The 16,376-nt window shown below is 39.6% G+C and overlaps 1 protein-coding gene across 8 annotated transcripts in view; it reads left to right on the top strand.

The window, feature by feature from the left end:
* The first annotated feature begins 8,018 nt into the window (after window positions 1-8,018).
* The window catches only part of CUL2 (cullin 2), a 52,923-nt gene continuing 44,565 nt past the window's right edge, over window positions 8,019-16,376 (top strand). For 3 of the 8 annotated variants that reach the window (XM_074867759.1, XM_074867750.1, XM_074867701.1), the window contains exons 1-2: window positions 8,267-8,411; window positions 11,598-11,736. In XM_074867759.1, the coding sequence (XP_074723860.1) occupies window positions 11,703-11,736 (34 nt within the window). In that variant the 5' untranslated portion in view covers window positions 8,267-8,411; window positions 11,598-11,702. The other 5 variants (XM_074867710.1, XM_074867720.1, XM_074867770.1 and 2 more) reach the window with 5 other exon arrangements.

The raw sequence follows: 16,376 nt of genomic DNA, 5'->3' as shown, positions 1-16,376 counted from the left end.
GTAGTATTCAGTATAACAGGAGATTATCAGGTTATTCACAGCGTAGTTTATGTGACAAAGCTTTTGTATTTCTTTCAGGTCAAGAGCTGTTAGTTCTTAATCCACCAGCAATACACACAAATGGCTAAAGCAACATATTTTTCCTGAAGAAGGAATATCTTTTATCAACTGCTAGCTCAACTAATCTATCTCCATGATGATGCTGTTTTGCCAGCTGGCTTGCTTATGAACTGTTTTTTCCTCATTCTATTTATCCACCACTTCTGCACATTACAGGAGGTTTCAGTCTCCATTAAATATGAAAAATGTGTTTTACTGAACTATTTGAGAGACAAATACATATATTTATAAAATCATTTCTCAAAAAAACCTGAGGAAACTGTCAGCGGAATGATGTCTAGTTTAATTTGAAAAATTATGTTTTTTAGAAATGGGCACTAGAAGTTTCCTATTTATCATATTTTAGTGAAGAAGGATATTACTTGTGCTTTTTCCCTTTTTCTTCCTGGAAACAACAGGTCTGCAAATTCAACCTTGTCTCAAAGCTAAGTTGTATTGTCTAAGATTCACCATCACTAAGGGTTGCACAATCACCGAGTTCAAATGTTTTTCTTCCATCTGTGTGTACATACCCCACTCAGATGTCAAAGAGCAGTATGCTGGGGTTTACATTTTTAGTGCAGTGGTAGAACCACTCAAGATTTACACGACTATTTTCTCCAAAACATAAAAGATGCAGACTTCTTCCTCTCACAGTATCTGTTGAGCAATACTTTTTCATTGTGTTACAAGCATCTCCTTGTGAAGATTATTTTAATATGAATTTTAGTATTATTTTACTATGGTGCACATGATCTATGCATTTTTTATAAAAAGTGGTCATACTGCTAAAAAAGGGGGTTGAATCACTTTCTGAAGGCAATGACACCATTTCTGAATTAAAGGGGAAGGAGAGAAGTTTAGAATAATTATGGCCTGTTGTAGTGTTTTGTTTGGTTCACTGCTGATAGCGTAAACAAATGTATTTCTCAATCATGAATGGGGAGAGGTAAAATAACTTTCTCTGGAACTTGCCAGCTTTCCTTCCATTGCATACAGTGCCCACACATTTTCATTTTCCTAATGCTGCGGACAGAGATGATCTATGTTTTAACAGTTCTGTGTATTCAACTCTTACCACACTTTTGTGACACATAATACCTTTTGGATTTTATGCATAAAGTTAAAGCGTGAAAACTACAAAGAATAGCTTATTTACTATAGTAAGCTTCAGGGGTAGTTTCATGTTCAAATTAAAACCCTGAAAGCGAAATCCCAATGATTAATTCAAACCCAGCCAGGTAATGACCCAGCCAGGACTGCTCCATTTTCAGCAAGTCAGAAAAAAAGTCACATAAGAGCTTCATTATAAACTCTTTCTAAATTTGCTTAGATTAGCAATGTGATAAATAGGAACACTGAAACCTCTTAAATGCCAGATTACTTGTTTGTTAGCAAATTATTATATCTAATTCCACCCAGCCCATAACAAGTACCTGAGCTGACTGCATTTGATACACTCACTGAACAGGAAGGATATACAACCTTATAATGGAACAAATGAAAGCTCCAAAAGCTTTTACTATTTTGATACCTCACATATAAGGCTATTTTATATCTGAAAAGTCCTCTAAGTAGAATCATTTAGATTCAGAGTTACTGCATTATAAAAGTTTTACAACTCATCAATCTTTAAATACAGGTTTTAAACAAGCAATTTTACTTGTCAATAATGTTACAGAACAATCTTTTTAGCAATATTTTTTTTTGGCAAAAAATATAGGAAAGGAAAATTATCTAGGGTTGCTCATACATACAGATAATTTAACTGCTTAGCTACAACGACACAAAAATAAGTTGGTGCCCTGTTTTAACAATGAAGGAAAAAATTACAACTGTGAATTTTTTTCAAGCAATCTCAGGCCCTGGGGAAGGACAGAACAAATCTGGGAGTTAACTAAGCAGTTGATGTCTAACTAATATATGTTGTTTGGGAGAGCTCGACTTCTGTTTATTTTCCTATTTCATGAACAAAAAGATGTAGATTTTGTCAGTCTGAGTGCAGGTTGCGCAATCTTAAATGGCTATTTTTTATATATTCAGCACTGCCATCTAGCGGACGTGACTGCAGTGAGCTTCCATTTCTTATCAAGAATTAAAGGGGTTTAAGCAGATAAAATAATTACACATTTAAAATTGCTCATAAACCTAAAAAGAAAGATACAAAAATCATGCTTCAATACTGTGTATTTTTCGAACAAAAAAAGTTATGCTCAATTTATACTCACATTTTTTACATCACCACATGCAAGACAGCCATAATAAAAGTCTAGATTAAAAATAGCTGTAATGAAATAAAGGTTCATTCCTGCTTTCATTTATATTTTTTTTTTAAATTCTAAAATTATTTTAATATTATCTGCACCAATAATGCAGACTAATTAATTTAGTGAAAATTTAATATAACACAAATAGTGCATAAGCCTTGTGGTTGCAAGTGAAGGAGAGACAGGGAACTTGCTCAGAATTTAGCAAATACCCTCTTTTTCTACATGAAAAAGGCTAAATGATCTATTATTGTAAAAATGGGATTTGAAATCAGAGGCAAAAAGAGCAGATAGTAACATGGAAGGCATCTGCAAACGAAATGATGGTGGTGGGGAATGTGGACTATTTACTGTCAGTTCAGATTGCAGTCTGTAAAACAGCTTTTAAATAAAGTAGTAGGTCATATAGTGGTGTATTTCGTATAGTGTTTACATTTTCATAGGCCTGTAGAATTCCTAATTTTGGACCAGAATAATACAGTGTTAGATGTAGCATAAACATAAACAAAACAGACAGCTTCTGCCAAAAGAATTTATTTTGTAAGAGAAAATAAAACAAGTTAATATAAACAGAGTAACAGGAGCATCAGATAAGAGAAAATAAATGCATATAAACAACAGGGATTTCAGGAAATATTTCAGTATTGGTTAGAATGATGAACAGACTTGATAGTAGATGTAATCATAGAAACGTTAAATTTGTATATGTGGTGGCAAAGTTTTAAGGTGGAATCTGCATGTACTACAAATTAACCTGTGTAGCTCACTACTGTAATCAACAATTGATAGGAATTTACTGAGAAGAAGTTGACTTCGCCATAGGTCCATCCTTCAAAAACTTCCAGAGTTTCATCTGTGTCACTCATCTGACTCCACTAGCTACAGCTGCCAAAAGATAACACTGAGCCCAGGCTAAGCAGGATTTAAAGTAGGTCCAGACATTTGCTGTCATCAAGAAATGTGGCAAGACATGGCTGAGGTTGCTGAACACTCCATTAATGGGTTAAGCTTTGTCAAATGTCAACCTTCTTAGCTGATATTCTGGGGCATGGCTACACAGCAGGCTTAACTCACTGGGTCAGCGTCTGGGTTTCAGCAGGTAGGAGCAGCCCCTCTGCAGAGTTAACACTGATTTAAACTCATTGATGCATAAATCATGTATCCACTCACGTAAAGCATTGGTGCATACACACAAATTTTAGTCTTGTTCTGAGTGGATACATTAGAACCATTTCTTAATGGACTCTAGGAGAACCTCTCTGTTCTTTTGGATATGCTGGCAGTGCTGTGGGAGTGATGGGATGGCACACACAGCAGAGCTCACAGCTTGGCTCATCTCAGAGTCCTGCTGTACCCTGCTGTGTATTTTCAGGCAGTAATTCTCTGGCCAACCTTGACAAAGAAACTTGATGAAAAGGGTATCGAGCTTTTACAAAGTTTTGTGACTTAGAAATTGTTATTTCCTGAATACATTTAAAATCAAGAACAATTTTTAAATACCTTACATAAAAAGCAATAATGAATGTTCATGTTCTTCCTCCTAATTGTGTTTCCATAATCGTATTTCCTCAACTGCAGTCTTTCAGAACAGAACCTGCAGAAGAGGTAAGGATTTGGTGCCTAACATAAAGTCTGTGGAAATTGTGAATATTCACCATCTCAGAAAATCAGCAGATGATTCTCCCATGCTAAACACCCAAAATTATTAGATCTGAAAATAACTTCCTTCCCATATCTATGTTTCCAGTTCACAACAGTTAACTCAGGACGATACTTCCTCATATAGCAGAAATTTAGAAAACGTTGTGTAAAGTGTGGGTGGTGTACACATAGAGATGCTTTTCATTAACTGCCATCTAATTTGTGATATCTAATATGATCTTGTACAATTGATTCATTCACACAACATGATTAAATAGCATAATTTAATTGTGCCAGCATATATCTTAACCTTTAAGAGTTTAATTTTACAAACTTGTTGCTAATGCTACCACTAAAGAGCCTTCAGTGCGACAAAAAGGAGAAAGTGCCCCAGATACAATCTAACACTTGCAGAAAATAACAAGCAATCAAAAGCTGAAAGTTACAACCCCCTCCCTCCAGCAAACAGGAGAGAGTTAAAACATCAAAACAGAAAAACGTTTTTAGGTTGAAAATAGAGAAAATTGAAATGGTGTTTAAAATGCCTAGAAGCAGTTAAAAGATAATTAAAAAACAGAGCAAAATACTAATAATTAATGAAAAAGTTGTAAGCACTGGAAATGAAATGGGCAAAGGCTTGATTTAAAAACAGGAAAAGCAATTCTGATATGAGTTTTGAGTAATTTGAACAATGGAGAGCTTTCAGAAATAAATGTCTGTTTTCCAGAAAACTATGTCTCTGTAGATACTTATACTGTATACTCTAAATGGATTCCTTTTAGCTTTAATAAAACATAAATATTGATGCAGGCACATTTCTGGAGACCCTCCTTAACATGCATGGGTTTTATGTAACACCTTTCACATTAACATGCTTTGAAGTTTTCAGTGAAATTCTGTGGAAGCATGTGTATCCCTGACATTCTATTAGCCCTGGTAATTTTTTTTATGTCATTTAGGCACTTCCAGAAAACCTGCCCCCAATACTTTTTAAATTTGAAATTCAAATTTGCAAAGATGAAACACAGATTCTATTCCGCTTTGACAGGACCAAAGGTGGATCAGCTATATTTAGCAGCAGGTACTGGAGGGTCCTAAAGTCTGACCAATATTAAGAAATATATTCACAGCAGCAATCTGTAGTCATATTTAATGTTGATACTACACGTTTTAAAACAAGACACTTAAGGTGCAGTTTTTCTGAACCAGTTTCAGCTAGGTTTCCTTTATAATGGAGCCTTAGATGCTATTTATCCCATCCTAATGTAGAAATCTAAAATGCGGTAAATGACTTGCCTGCTTCTCTCAATATAAAAGAGGGATCTAAAATGGCTAGCGCAGCTTTAGAAATCTACTTTGTAGATGCAGAATTAGCCTGTTTTAGAATCTTCTTACTGCATCTTAAAAAACAAATAATGTCACCATAATATTGCTCACTACTTGAAGGCAAGTGTACTGAATAAACTCTGTGATGAATGGATGAAAAGATTTCCAGAAAACGCCCAGAATACAAACATTTTTGTATTTTGATGTTCTTTGGCTGTATCTACACTCACTAATGTGATACAACACATCTGTTGTTGCTGAGGACTTGAGATCCACACTATATGATTTTCAGAGGTTTTACTTCAGACTTTTGATCCTGTGAACATTAACAATTGATCAGCTGGAGTACCTGCTGATGTAATTGCCTGATTATTACATCATTTGGGACAATTTTTTTTTTTACAGTTGTCCATGTGAAGACCACTGCCAAACTCAGAACCTAAATTACTCGTATTTTTTTAAATTTAAGGTCAACTACATGTGATATTTTTTGAATATACAGAGAATTAAGCTATTTTGGTAAATCTGATATGTTCATACAGTTTTACAAAGATACAGAAATATGCACTATGACAATTTCTTATTCAGTGTAGACTACAGAGTTAGCACTCATATATCTTTAGATTGATTTTCTGTTTTCTAATGAAGCGCCTCTTTATTCAAGACATATTTAAGCTTGCTTCTGCTGAAGTGAGGAACTGGACTTGACTTTCAATAAAAAACCAGCGTAAGCAATATTTTTCCACAACCAAAGAAATGCAGATATTTAAGAATTTGAAGTCAGTGGTTTTAAACATGCACATGTAGAAACAGATCTCTGGCTATCATCCAGGCCTGAAGAAGTTTGTTCTGAAAGTTACAAGAACTGTAGAAGAATTTTGAGACACTTTTCAGAACACAACCTCACTGTACCGGCTGTATATTTCCAGTGTTGCTATTTGCAGTTGGAAAGGAAAAAAAAGAGGATACAGGTATGAAAACCCTGTTGCATAATAAGAGCAGCTGTGTGGCATTTCCATAATTAAACAAACAAACACGTGGGCTGAAATCAAACACAGATTTCCCTCTGGCAGGAAACATACTCCAAATAACAGATAAAACAAATTAGAATTATAGATTTATTTTGAGTGATGCAGCAATTATATTAGTAATTACTATGCTTAATTTGGTATTTTTCTGAGTGACAATTAATTTTCATATTGTCATCCAATCCCTGACATACTTGAACTTCCTCTGAAAAAAGAAAAATTTAAATAGCTAAAGGTATAGTGAGCTATTTTTAAGATTTTAGAAAGGAAATAAAAAACATGTACTTAGAAGTATTTTGTATGATATAATGATACACATACACATAGGGGGAAAATAGTAAGATTATAGAATAGCCTAAAGAGATACTACATATTACTTTGCAATCTAGCAATTGTCTGTTAAAAGATCTCTTAAGAGCCACAGAAGAGATAGTTGCTAAAAAGATAATACTTTAAGTTGTTCAAATGTGTAAGAATGGATGGGTTCAGGATCATTAGCAAATGGAAAAAAGATTTCCAGAGGGAAGATGAAAGAAACTGCCACAAGAAAAGACAAGCCCGAGTTTCTGTTGCATTGCATGTCAAATTAACCCACACTTCGTTTGGAGAAGGGAAGGAGAAACAGGCTTGAGGAATCATATGTCTTTCTCCTGCTCTTAGGAATTACAAGTATCCCTCTGACAAACAACTTGCAGAGCCATAGTAAATCGATGAGAAAGACTTCTGCAACTAACTTTTTATGGTTGTAATACATGTTTTCTCACATACTTTGGAGCCATTCTTTCATCTGCCAGCCTGGAAACAGCTACAAAACATAAGCTGTTTTTGTCTCTAGCACAAGGCTCAGGAAGCAGGCTCCCATTTTCCTGTCTGCAAAATGGAAGAAAGTAGACTTTAGTTACTGAGAATAAGAAGCGGGAAGAGAGGGAGCCGCGAGCGCTCTGAGCGGCAGCTTGCTGCTTAGTCCTGACTCAGTGCAAACCCCGAAGGCGTCATCGTAACCAGGTGCAGACCATCTCCGACACAGAACACGTGAAGACGTTAAACTACTTCGTCTGCACAATGATTTTACTTAGTTGCTTCGAGTTAAAATCTTTGTCGCTGTTTTCCGCCAAGGGGACGGCAACGCCAGCGGCGGCCGCCCCGCCGAGGCAACTAGAGCAGGCGGGCGGCCGGGGCCGGGGCAGCCCTGCCCAGCCCCGCCGCTGCGCGGAGCCTCTTTCACTTGAACAGGTGTTAGAAGTGGTTTATTCGTGGTCGGAGTCGGAAATCCCTGCTGGGAGCCAGGGGCAGGCGGCCGCCCGACCGCGCTCTCCACGGCGGGACGGGGACGCCTCCATCTTCTGGGGAAACGGAAACCTCCTCAAACGAGCCCCTGGGGGCCGAGGCGCCCCGCACCCGGGGGAGGAACCCGGCACAGGGCTTGGCCTGCCCAGCGCCCGCGGAGCCGCGCAGGGGGGCGGAGGAAAGTCCTGCGCAGTCGTGTCCTGCCGGCTGCGACTCCATTTCGGGCCGCGCAGCGTCCCGACCGCACAGCCCCACGCGGGCGGGGAGCGCGCGTGCGCGGAAGGGGAACCGTCCCCAATGGAGGAGCAACGCGTGCGCGGGGGCCCGGCGGCACATGCGCTCTGCAGCCGTGGGCCGGCCCGCTGCGGGGAATTACGGCCGCCCGTGCTTGCCGTAGAGTGGGCTGTACCAAGCCCCTCTCCTCAGGCGGGGGGGTAGGGGTCAGAAAGTGACGGTGCGCTGGGGCCCGTCGGCCCCCGCCTATCCTGTCACCGACGGGGAGAGCCTGGGGGTGGAGGCGCACGGCGCGCAGCGCGGTGGGTGAGGAAGGGGCGCGGGCGGCAGTGCGGAGGGCGGGGGGCCGCGCTGCACCCCGTCCCCGGTAGTGGCGGCGCCGGTGGAGGGGCGGGGCGCGAGGGGCGAGTGGCTTGGGTAATGGCAGCGCTGTGAGGACGGAGCGGGGCAGGGACCGCGGCCGCAGGGCAGGGAGCGAGGGAGGCCGGCCGGCGGGCGGGCGTCGCTGACTCGAGCCCGTTGCCGCCAGGTAACCCCCCTCGCCCGCCCCGGCCCGGCCGGGAGCGCCGCCGGGTGGAGGGGAGGGAGCCCCGCGCGCGAAGGGGAGGCGGCGGACCCCGTCTCCGCGCGCTGCGGGCGGCCCGGCTGGGCCGGGTGCGTGTAGGGGCGCGGAGGGGCCGCGCCCCTGCCCCGGCGGGAGCGACCGCCGGCCCCCGCCCGCCGCCCCGCGGGGTCGTCCCGGCCGGTGTCTGTTGCTCCGCCGGGCCCGCCCCGAGCGCCTGTCCCTCGGCGGGGCTTGTGTGGTAGCGCCCTCCCCCTCTCGCCGGGCGCCGCCGGGGGGGCGCCAGCCGGGTCCCGCCGTTGCCTGGCGGGGAGGGTGTGGTGCGGTTCTCCGGCGGGGCCGGTCATCTCTCCTCGCTGGGTCCTCGGCCAGTTTCGCTTTTGTTTTGGTGGTGAGGGAGGGTGGGGAGCGCACGTCCCCTGCCCGCGGCCTGCCGGAGGGGCCGTGGGGCGCGGGGCCCCCCCGCTGCTGCCGGGCAGGGTTACCGGCGCTGCGGGGGGGGTGCCCGGCCCCGCTGTTTACATGCTTGGCGCGGGTGCTCCCGGCCTTGGCTGTTCATCCACCGCTAACTTGTAGTACTGTTTCTTAAGATGGTTAAATAGGTTGGGAATTTGGGGTATGTTTCGACGCTGGCCGAAAAAACTGCATTTATTTGTGTGAACAAATACATTCAGTATGACAGCGGTATGTTTTGAAGAGTGAGGCCACTGAAGCAACATCCTTTCATTATTCTTAAACGTAAATATGTTTTAACAGTATCTGCTTACCTTAGGGCTTGTCAAACAGGTATGGTTTCCCACCCCCTGAACAGCATAAACCCTAGGGTAGATATTCTGCTCTGCTATAATTTTTCCTGCGGAAGTTCCTTGCATCAGTTTAATGTTCTGAGGTGGTGAGCTTGTGCACTGCAGACACTGAAGCACAGTAAACTCCCAAAACCCCGGGGTCTTACAGAAAAAGTTACACTGCATTTGTTAACATGTCTATAAAACAAGTTTAAATTCATATTGATGTGAAAGCTGTAAGAGAATGCCAAATAAGTCAGCTCTCTCTTAAACTAACTGCAGAATACCTTTGTGAGTATGTGGATGCATAGTGCTTTACATATTACTAGGTTTTGATGATACTGAACACAGCGTTACTCATTGTGTCGTGTATTGTGGGGAGGACTTTTTCTTTACCCTTCCTTCCTACCCTCAGTTTTGCTTATCTGTGAAAGAATGGTTCTTTTACTTTGGAGGTACCAAGTGTGTTTCAGAGAGAACAGCCTATAAGGTAACACTTAACTAAGTATGACTTTGTTACCAGAAGAATTTCTTAGGAGTCTTAAAGCTTTTGTGGACCATGATTATTTTTTCTTGGGGTCAGCTGAAAATACTCTTGTGTCTTCTGGAAAAAGAATACTAAAGCTTTTAGAAGACTGCTGCTTTTTTTTTTTTTTTTTCTCCCCCTCCTGGAAGTGAGCTCTGCTGTTGTTTACTTCTACTGAGGTTCATGTTTCCTTGAAACATACATCAGTTTGTGTTTTTCAACCTATTTTCTTTGATGGATATATATATTTGTTAGTTCTCTCTGATTCTCTGTGTAGTAAGCTGCTATCGACAGACATGGATTGAAGATTTTTTTGTATTTCCAGAAGTGGAATAGCCATGTTGCAAATAGAACAACTTAAATGTTTCTACTGAACTGAAAATACTTATGCACTGCTTACTGAGCTTTAGTTCTTCTTAAAGAAGTTTTCTGTTCATAAAACCTAGGATAATACCACTTCCTCGATATTACTTAGTTCCTACTCAGTTTCTTTATGAAATCAAAGCAAATGTGGGTTGGGTAATATATTGATTATATTTTAAACAGAAACTATTGTGATGCAGGTAGAGGAAAACAACTCTGTGGTTCCTGGATTCACAGCAGTTAAGGAGCTTGGCTAGTTAGTCAGGGAGGCATTTTGCATGCATACGGTGTGAAAGTTGTATCTAATTTTTTTTTTTTCTTACACTGAGAAGCTATATATCCTGCAGTTTGAGAGAACTAATCTCCCTGAGAAAAATTAAGAGCCAGTAATGGTTAAAGTAGTAAGCTGGTTGCTAAATAGTTTTTTAGCATGACATTTGATTCTTTCCCTTATAGAGGTGTGCTTTTTGTGCTAAAAGTGTGTCACTAGCTTTCTTTTTTCCTTTCTGACCTTGAAAATTTGGGAAGACAAGTTAAGAGTCACTTGTCCAACTATTTAAAATGGAAATAGAAGTATTCTTTCCACTTTTTGTTTTAGTCTTACAATGTCGTGTTTCTGGGCAGGAACTAGACTTGCTTTGTGCATGGAATGTCACACATCAGGTCCTTTCTAGATTAGATGCATAGGACAGAGACAAATAGAAACAAAGACGAGGCCTTCACAGTTGTGTCTCTCGGGATCTCTTTTTTTACATTACCTTTCTTTTTCCCTAGTTTTATTTCAGTAATTTAATGTTTTTCTTTCAATAAATCTCTCTTGAATGTTTTTGATACGAAATTACTAACACAGCTTCTGTATTTTCAAGCCATGTGTTATTTGAAAGAATTCAGTATTTGTCCTGCTGCGCAGTGCAATAAGCTGCACAAGCTCTGGATAATGCTCTGTGTTTATATGTGTTTTCTTTTTGTCATCCTGATCAAAGCTTTTGGGTTTTGTGGCTTTTTAAATGTAACACCAAAAATGTCTCATGAAAGCTTGAGGTGAACATAGGCTACAAACTGACGATAGTAATTTTAAGTACTCTGGTAATATGTCCACTGTGTTCCTGCCCAAAATTCTCTCAGATACAGCTGAAACAGTCTTTGCATAAAAGTGAACAAACAAAAATTTACAGGACAGTTATTTTCTTCATATGGCACTGTTAGTGGGCAGCTTGGTAAGGGGATGAACTTCATGTTAGATTAATTGATGTTACGTTACAGGCTATTCATGCAACATTAATGTTCCATTCCATAATGGTAAAATAAGGGCCTAGTGAGCTTGATTTTGGAGGGTAGGGAAGCGAGGTGGGTTTTCTTCATGTTGCTGTACCATGGTGGTGCAACAGTGTACAAAGTTTAAATTGAAAAATTGAAAGGAAATGTTATTTTTTTTAAATGATTGTGCAATGTTGTCTGACATGTTTAATTTTTCTACAGATTAACACTAAAGCCCCACAATGTCCTTGAAACCACGAGTAGTTGACTTTGATGAAACATGGAACAAACTTCTAACAACTATTAAAGCTGTTGTTATGTTGGATTATGTTGAAAGAGCAACGTGGAATGATCGCTTCTCGTATCCTTTAAGTGAAAATCTGACTTAATGTGTTTGTATGATGTGTTTAGCATGGAGTAGGCCTGTGTTATGTAACAGTTTCAGTGGTCTTGATCAGAAGCTTGTTGTAAGGTTGTATCTGTTATTAAGCTGGTGGGTCAGTGGATATGTTGAAAGAGATGAGAAATTCTGCATACTTGGGAAGTAATCTATGTGAAAATCACCACAGTAATGAAAAGTAAACTGGTCTGAGTTTTACTCACTTTTAGTAGTTTTAACACTTACCTTAGGCTATAGCTGTTCACAAGAATACATGCATGGAATTTCCCCTATTCTGATAATGAATTTTTCCTGTATGCTTAAGAGTGTGTGTGTCAGGGGAAACACCTAAGACACAGAATGCACATCTTTAAATCTGGGGGTGTGGGGAGGTTGTTCTGTTTAAAGATGTCTCTCTCTTCTTTGCACTTCTAAGTGTACTGATGACTACCATATTGGACATTTCTATAGCAAGGGTTTATAAAAAAGCCTTCTTCCTGTCCCTCCACTGTTGTTGTCTCTCTATTCCTGACAGTTAAGCTATGTTTAAAAATAATTACACCTTCTAGCTGTGATTGTATGGTCTTGCTGTTCAAGTCACAGCTGTACATATATTGTTGTAGTGAAAGGTTTGTATTTTACATATGAAATGGACTTGTAATTTTTCACAAGATTTAAGTTTCAGTGAACTTCTCTTAAAAGAAGTGTAACTATTCTAACCAGTTATATTGTACCCTGTGTCTATGCATTCATTAGCCATTACAGTGTGGTGAGTAATGAGAGAATTTTAGGAGGCTTTGCAGCTGTTCTGCAGCAGTTTGACTGAATTTGGTGTAATTATAGGGGGGAGGAATGGTTTAGACTTATTTATTGATTTGTTAATTCTTCTGGATGAAAAAAGAAGCTCCTGAGAAGATTCTTGTACGCAGAGTTTTACAACATAAGCTTATTCTGTATGCAGGAGCTAGACTAAAAGTCTCTTCTCTTTTTGAATGTGTTACCATTTCTCAGAATTGCTTTCCTATGTGCCTGTGTTTTGAGTGTGTGTGTGTGTATAAATACATAAAAGAAAAATTTAGTCCTTGTGGAGCCTTGTTCTATGGTACAATAATCTTTAAGGAGCTCTTCCGTTTTCAAACTTTGAAATTAATTTCTGGGGGCATGACTCTTCACCTTGTCTTAGAGTCAAGTTCAAATTACTCCAAAATTTACAGACTTTTCAAATTAATTAGTTGTGCACTTATGTGCTGACAAATTGTACTGTAGTCACTCTTTCTAAGCAGTTCTTGGGAATTATATATTTCAATCTTCAACAAGAGGTTAACTTCTGTAGCTTAAAGCTCTAAACATTTAAACAAGGGCACCTAAAATAGATTTAAATCTAAAATAATAATTGAATGAGATGAATTGATGCCTCTTGTCACACTATTTCACTTAGAACTTCTTATGTGGAGGCCTTGTACACAAGTCTGCTGTTGATCCGCTTTTGGGATTTATTCCAGTTGATTGAACATCAGAAAGGCAACACTTGTGAATAGCAGACTCAGGAAGCAGTCTTGGAAGAATCATTTGGCATGTAATTCTTAAGACCTTACTTACTATCATCTCTTAATTTTGGATAGTGACACTATTAGTCTCTAATTTGGCACAGACAAGAGCCTTTTGGCCTATTCTTTATGACTGAATGGCCTGAGGAGCTTGTGTGACTTGTAACTTCCAGATTAAATATTAATTAGTACTTCTGCTGCCTTTAACCAAACTCTGTGTATTAACACAAACTGCTCACTAAGTAGTCAACAACTTGGTGAAACTGATAGTTCTACGTAGCTGGTGTGAAACATTTTTCCGGGTTTTAAATATATAGAATAGAATCACGGAATGGTTTGGGTTGGAAGGGACCTTAAAGACCATCTAGTTCCAACCCCCCTGCCATGGGCAGGGACACCTTCCACTAGACCAGGTTGCTCAAAGCCCCGTCCAACCTGGCCTTGAACACTGCCAAGGAGGGGGCAGCCACAACCTCTCTGGGCAACCTGTTCCAGTGCCTCACCACCCTCGCAGTGAAGAACTTCTTCCTTACATCTGATCTAAATCTACCCTCTTTCAATTTAAAGCCATTACCCCTTGTTCTATATAAAGAAAACTAAAGTATTAATGATACATTTTTAGGAAGATGTGGCATTTAAAAATTACGTCATCTTGTTCTTTTGTTAGCTTTTTGTTCTCTGTTAAATTCAGTTTGAGTAATCTGTTTCTAAACAGCTATAGGGATTTTAAAGGAAATGTCATATTAACTCTGTTTTTCTTGCTGCTTAATAAACACAATAAAAAGGTGACATGATTTGAACTGTGTATAAATGAAATTCATACAGGTTATTTAATTGATTATAGTGCTACTTGATCTTTGTAGTCTCTCTGTAGTCGAAACAATGATGTGGAAACATAGGATAAAATGCAGCAAAGAATCATGATTTCAGACTGCAGCAGTGTATTCTAAGAAGTTTGCTTTCTCTTGTGCTGCTTAAGACAGCTGAGATCAAATGGTGTATACAGACTAGTAGTATTTTAGGGATGAGAGCTTTGTACTGTGCATACTCCACTTCTAGAGCTAATTTTTGCCTCACTACTTCCCCAGAACTTGTTTGTCTTGAATATAGTGTTTTCTTTTTAACGCTGATGGTAATTTTGTTAAACATAGCTTATCTTTAAACATAGCTTATATCTCAAACTTGAAATGCTAGAATGGCAATGAGCTGGGAACCACAAGAGAGTGTGAGAGTTAAAATCTTCTGGGAAAGATCACTTGAAAGACCTTATGTCACTTTATTTAAACTGTGAGTCATCTCAAGCCACCTTTGACCTTCATATTTCCTTTAAGGTTCTCTGCAGAAAGAAATGTTTCTGGAGTTGTTTCATTGTCTGATGAATGAGTGACAGTTATGTCTCTCTATTTGAGATATTATTTACAATAATTTGATTATTATGAATGCTTTGTATAACTTTCAAGACTTTGCTTCTAACTGTTCAGCAGGCTAGGGAGTGCTCTTCAAGTTAAGAGGCTGTTTAAGCTTGACTAGAGACTGCTAGTTCATCTGTACTTTGATAAACTACCTTTTAGCAGTAGAGCTTTTTTGAACGAGTAGATCAGGATCTTCCTGTTGTTCTCTTGAGTTTTCCACCAACCAAATAAATAGGATGAACAGTACCCAGGGAGGAAGGTAGCCATACTGCAAACAGAATTATTTTAAAAATATGCAACATTGTCACCTGCTTTTTTCCATTTTTCTGCATGTTTGTTCTCCCTTCTCGAATCCCCCATATTACAAGGATCCTATGATGAACCAGAAACTTAAACATGTATTTTAATATAAGAACTAGCCCAAAGAGAAGAAGGAGTAAATGAAGTTCATATGATCATGATTTTTTCTGACTGTGAGTCCTGAAGTGCTCTGTGAATTTTGATTGTGTAACAGAGGAAGACAGACAATCACAGAAATTTTCCAAAAGCTCAACTTTGGTCTTGTAGAGAAGATGTATTCTAAACCTTCTGTTAATAAATATATGGTCTTAAGTAGATGCTTTTTTAACCCTGAGGACAATGTTTGTGAGCTTTTTATGGCTTTGGATACAGTATTTTCTTGTTGATGGTAATTTATTTTTTTTTCCTCAGTTTGGAATTGCTTCAGTTTCCCGTTGCTGGGTAATGCCCCTCAAATAGCAACTACCGGAGCACTTAAATCGCACAAGGCTTTTGATGTTCTTGTTCTCAACACAGAGTGAAGGCCCCTAAGCAGCAGTTTGGCTTCAGCTTTGTTTGACCTTTCTCACCCTGCAAACTACGTGGTGAACTGGAAGGACAGATGGCTTTCACCATTAAAGTTAAATTATTGAACAGTAAAGGCGTCTTCCTGATCTACTAAGGGAGAGCAACACAGAAGACGTGCTTCAAGCTTATGGAGTAAAATACCAGTCATGATTAATGATTTCTTCTCCCCTCAAAGGTGGTTTGTTTTTTTTTTTTTTTTTAGAGATTCATAACGTTTTGAACACTACACTTAAATTTGTATTTTGGACTGAAAGATACAGTTAGATGAATGAACTAATACAAATCGAGCAAGAATGTGAACTTTCTGTAGCAAAGCTGCTCTGTAAGGTGTTTTTGAGACTCATGGTAGCTCTTTTTTGTAGAAATCTCAGAGAAACTTAGTATCCACTGAGTAGAATTTGATGCTGATTTTTATCATTCGGTTGATACAGGAAAACGCGTGAGGTGCCTGTGGAAGTGCTTCTATGATTAAGTTGCTAGTTTGCATACCTGCTGAAATTAAACTGAGTGTCATATTTCAATGAAGAATACTATATTCAGCTTTCTTCATTTGCAAGAAAATTTGACTGTTACCTGCAATAAGGAAAGTGCATTTTCCTGAAGGACTACAGATACTATTTTTGTTCTTAAATAGGTTTGGTACAACTAAGAAACTTGTTTACAACAGTCATCTGGACCCCCTGGCATAGAGGCTAGATAAATTCAGAGGTGTTTGCTGCTTTTGTCAGATAAGCTGTCATTATTATTTTCTTGTGCTTTTGTGGTAAGACTGCCTATTTCCTCTAACTTTGAAGTA

This window comes from Strix uralensis, chromosome 1 (genome assembly GCF_047716275.1).
Source record: "Strix uralensis isolate ZFMK-TIS-50842 chromosome 1, bStrUra1, whole genome shotgun sequence".
Taxonomy (NCBI): Eukaryota; Metazoa; Chordata; class Aves; order Strigiformes; family Strigidae; genus Strix; species Strix uralensis.
The sequence above is the reverse complement of the archived record's forward strand: the minus strand, read 5'-3'. Positions and strand labels throughout refer to the sequence as shown.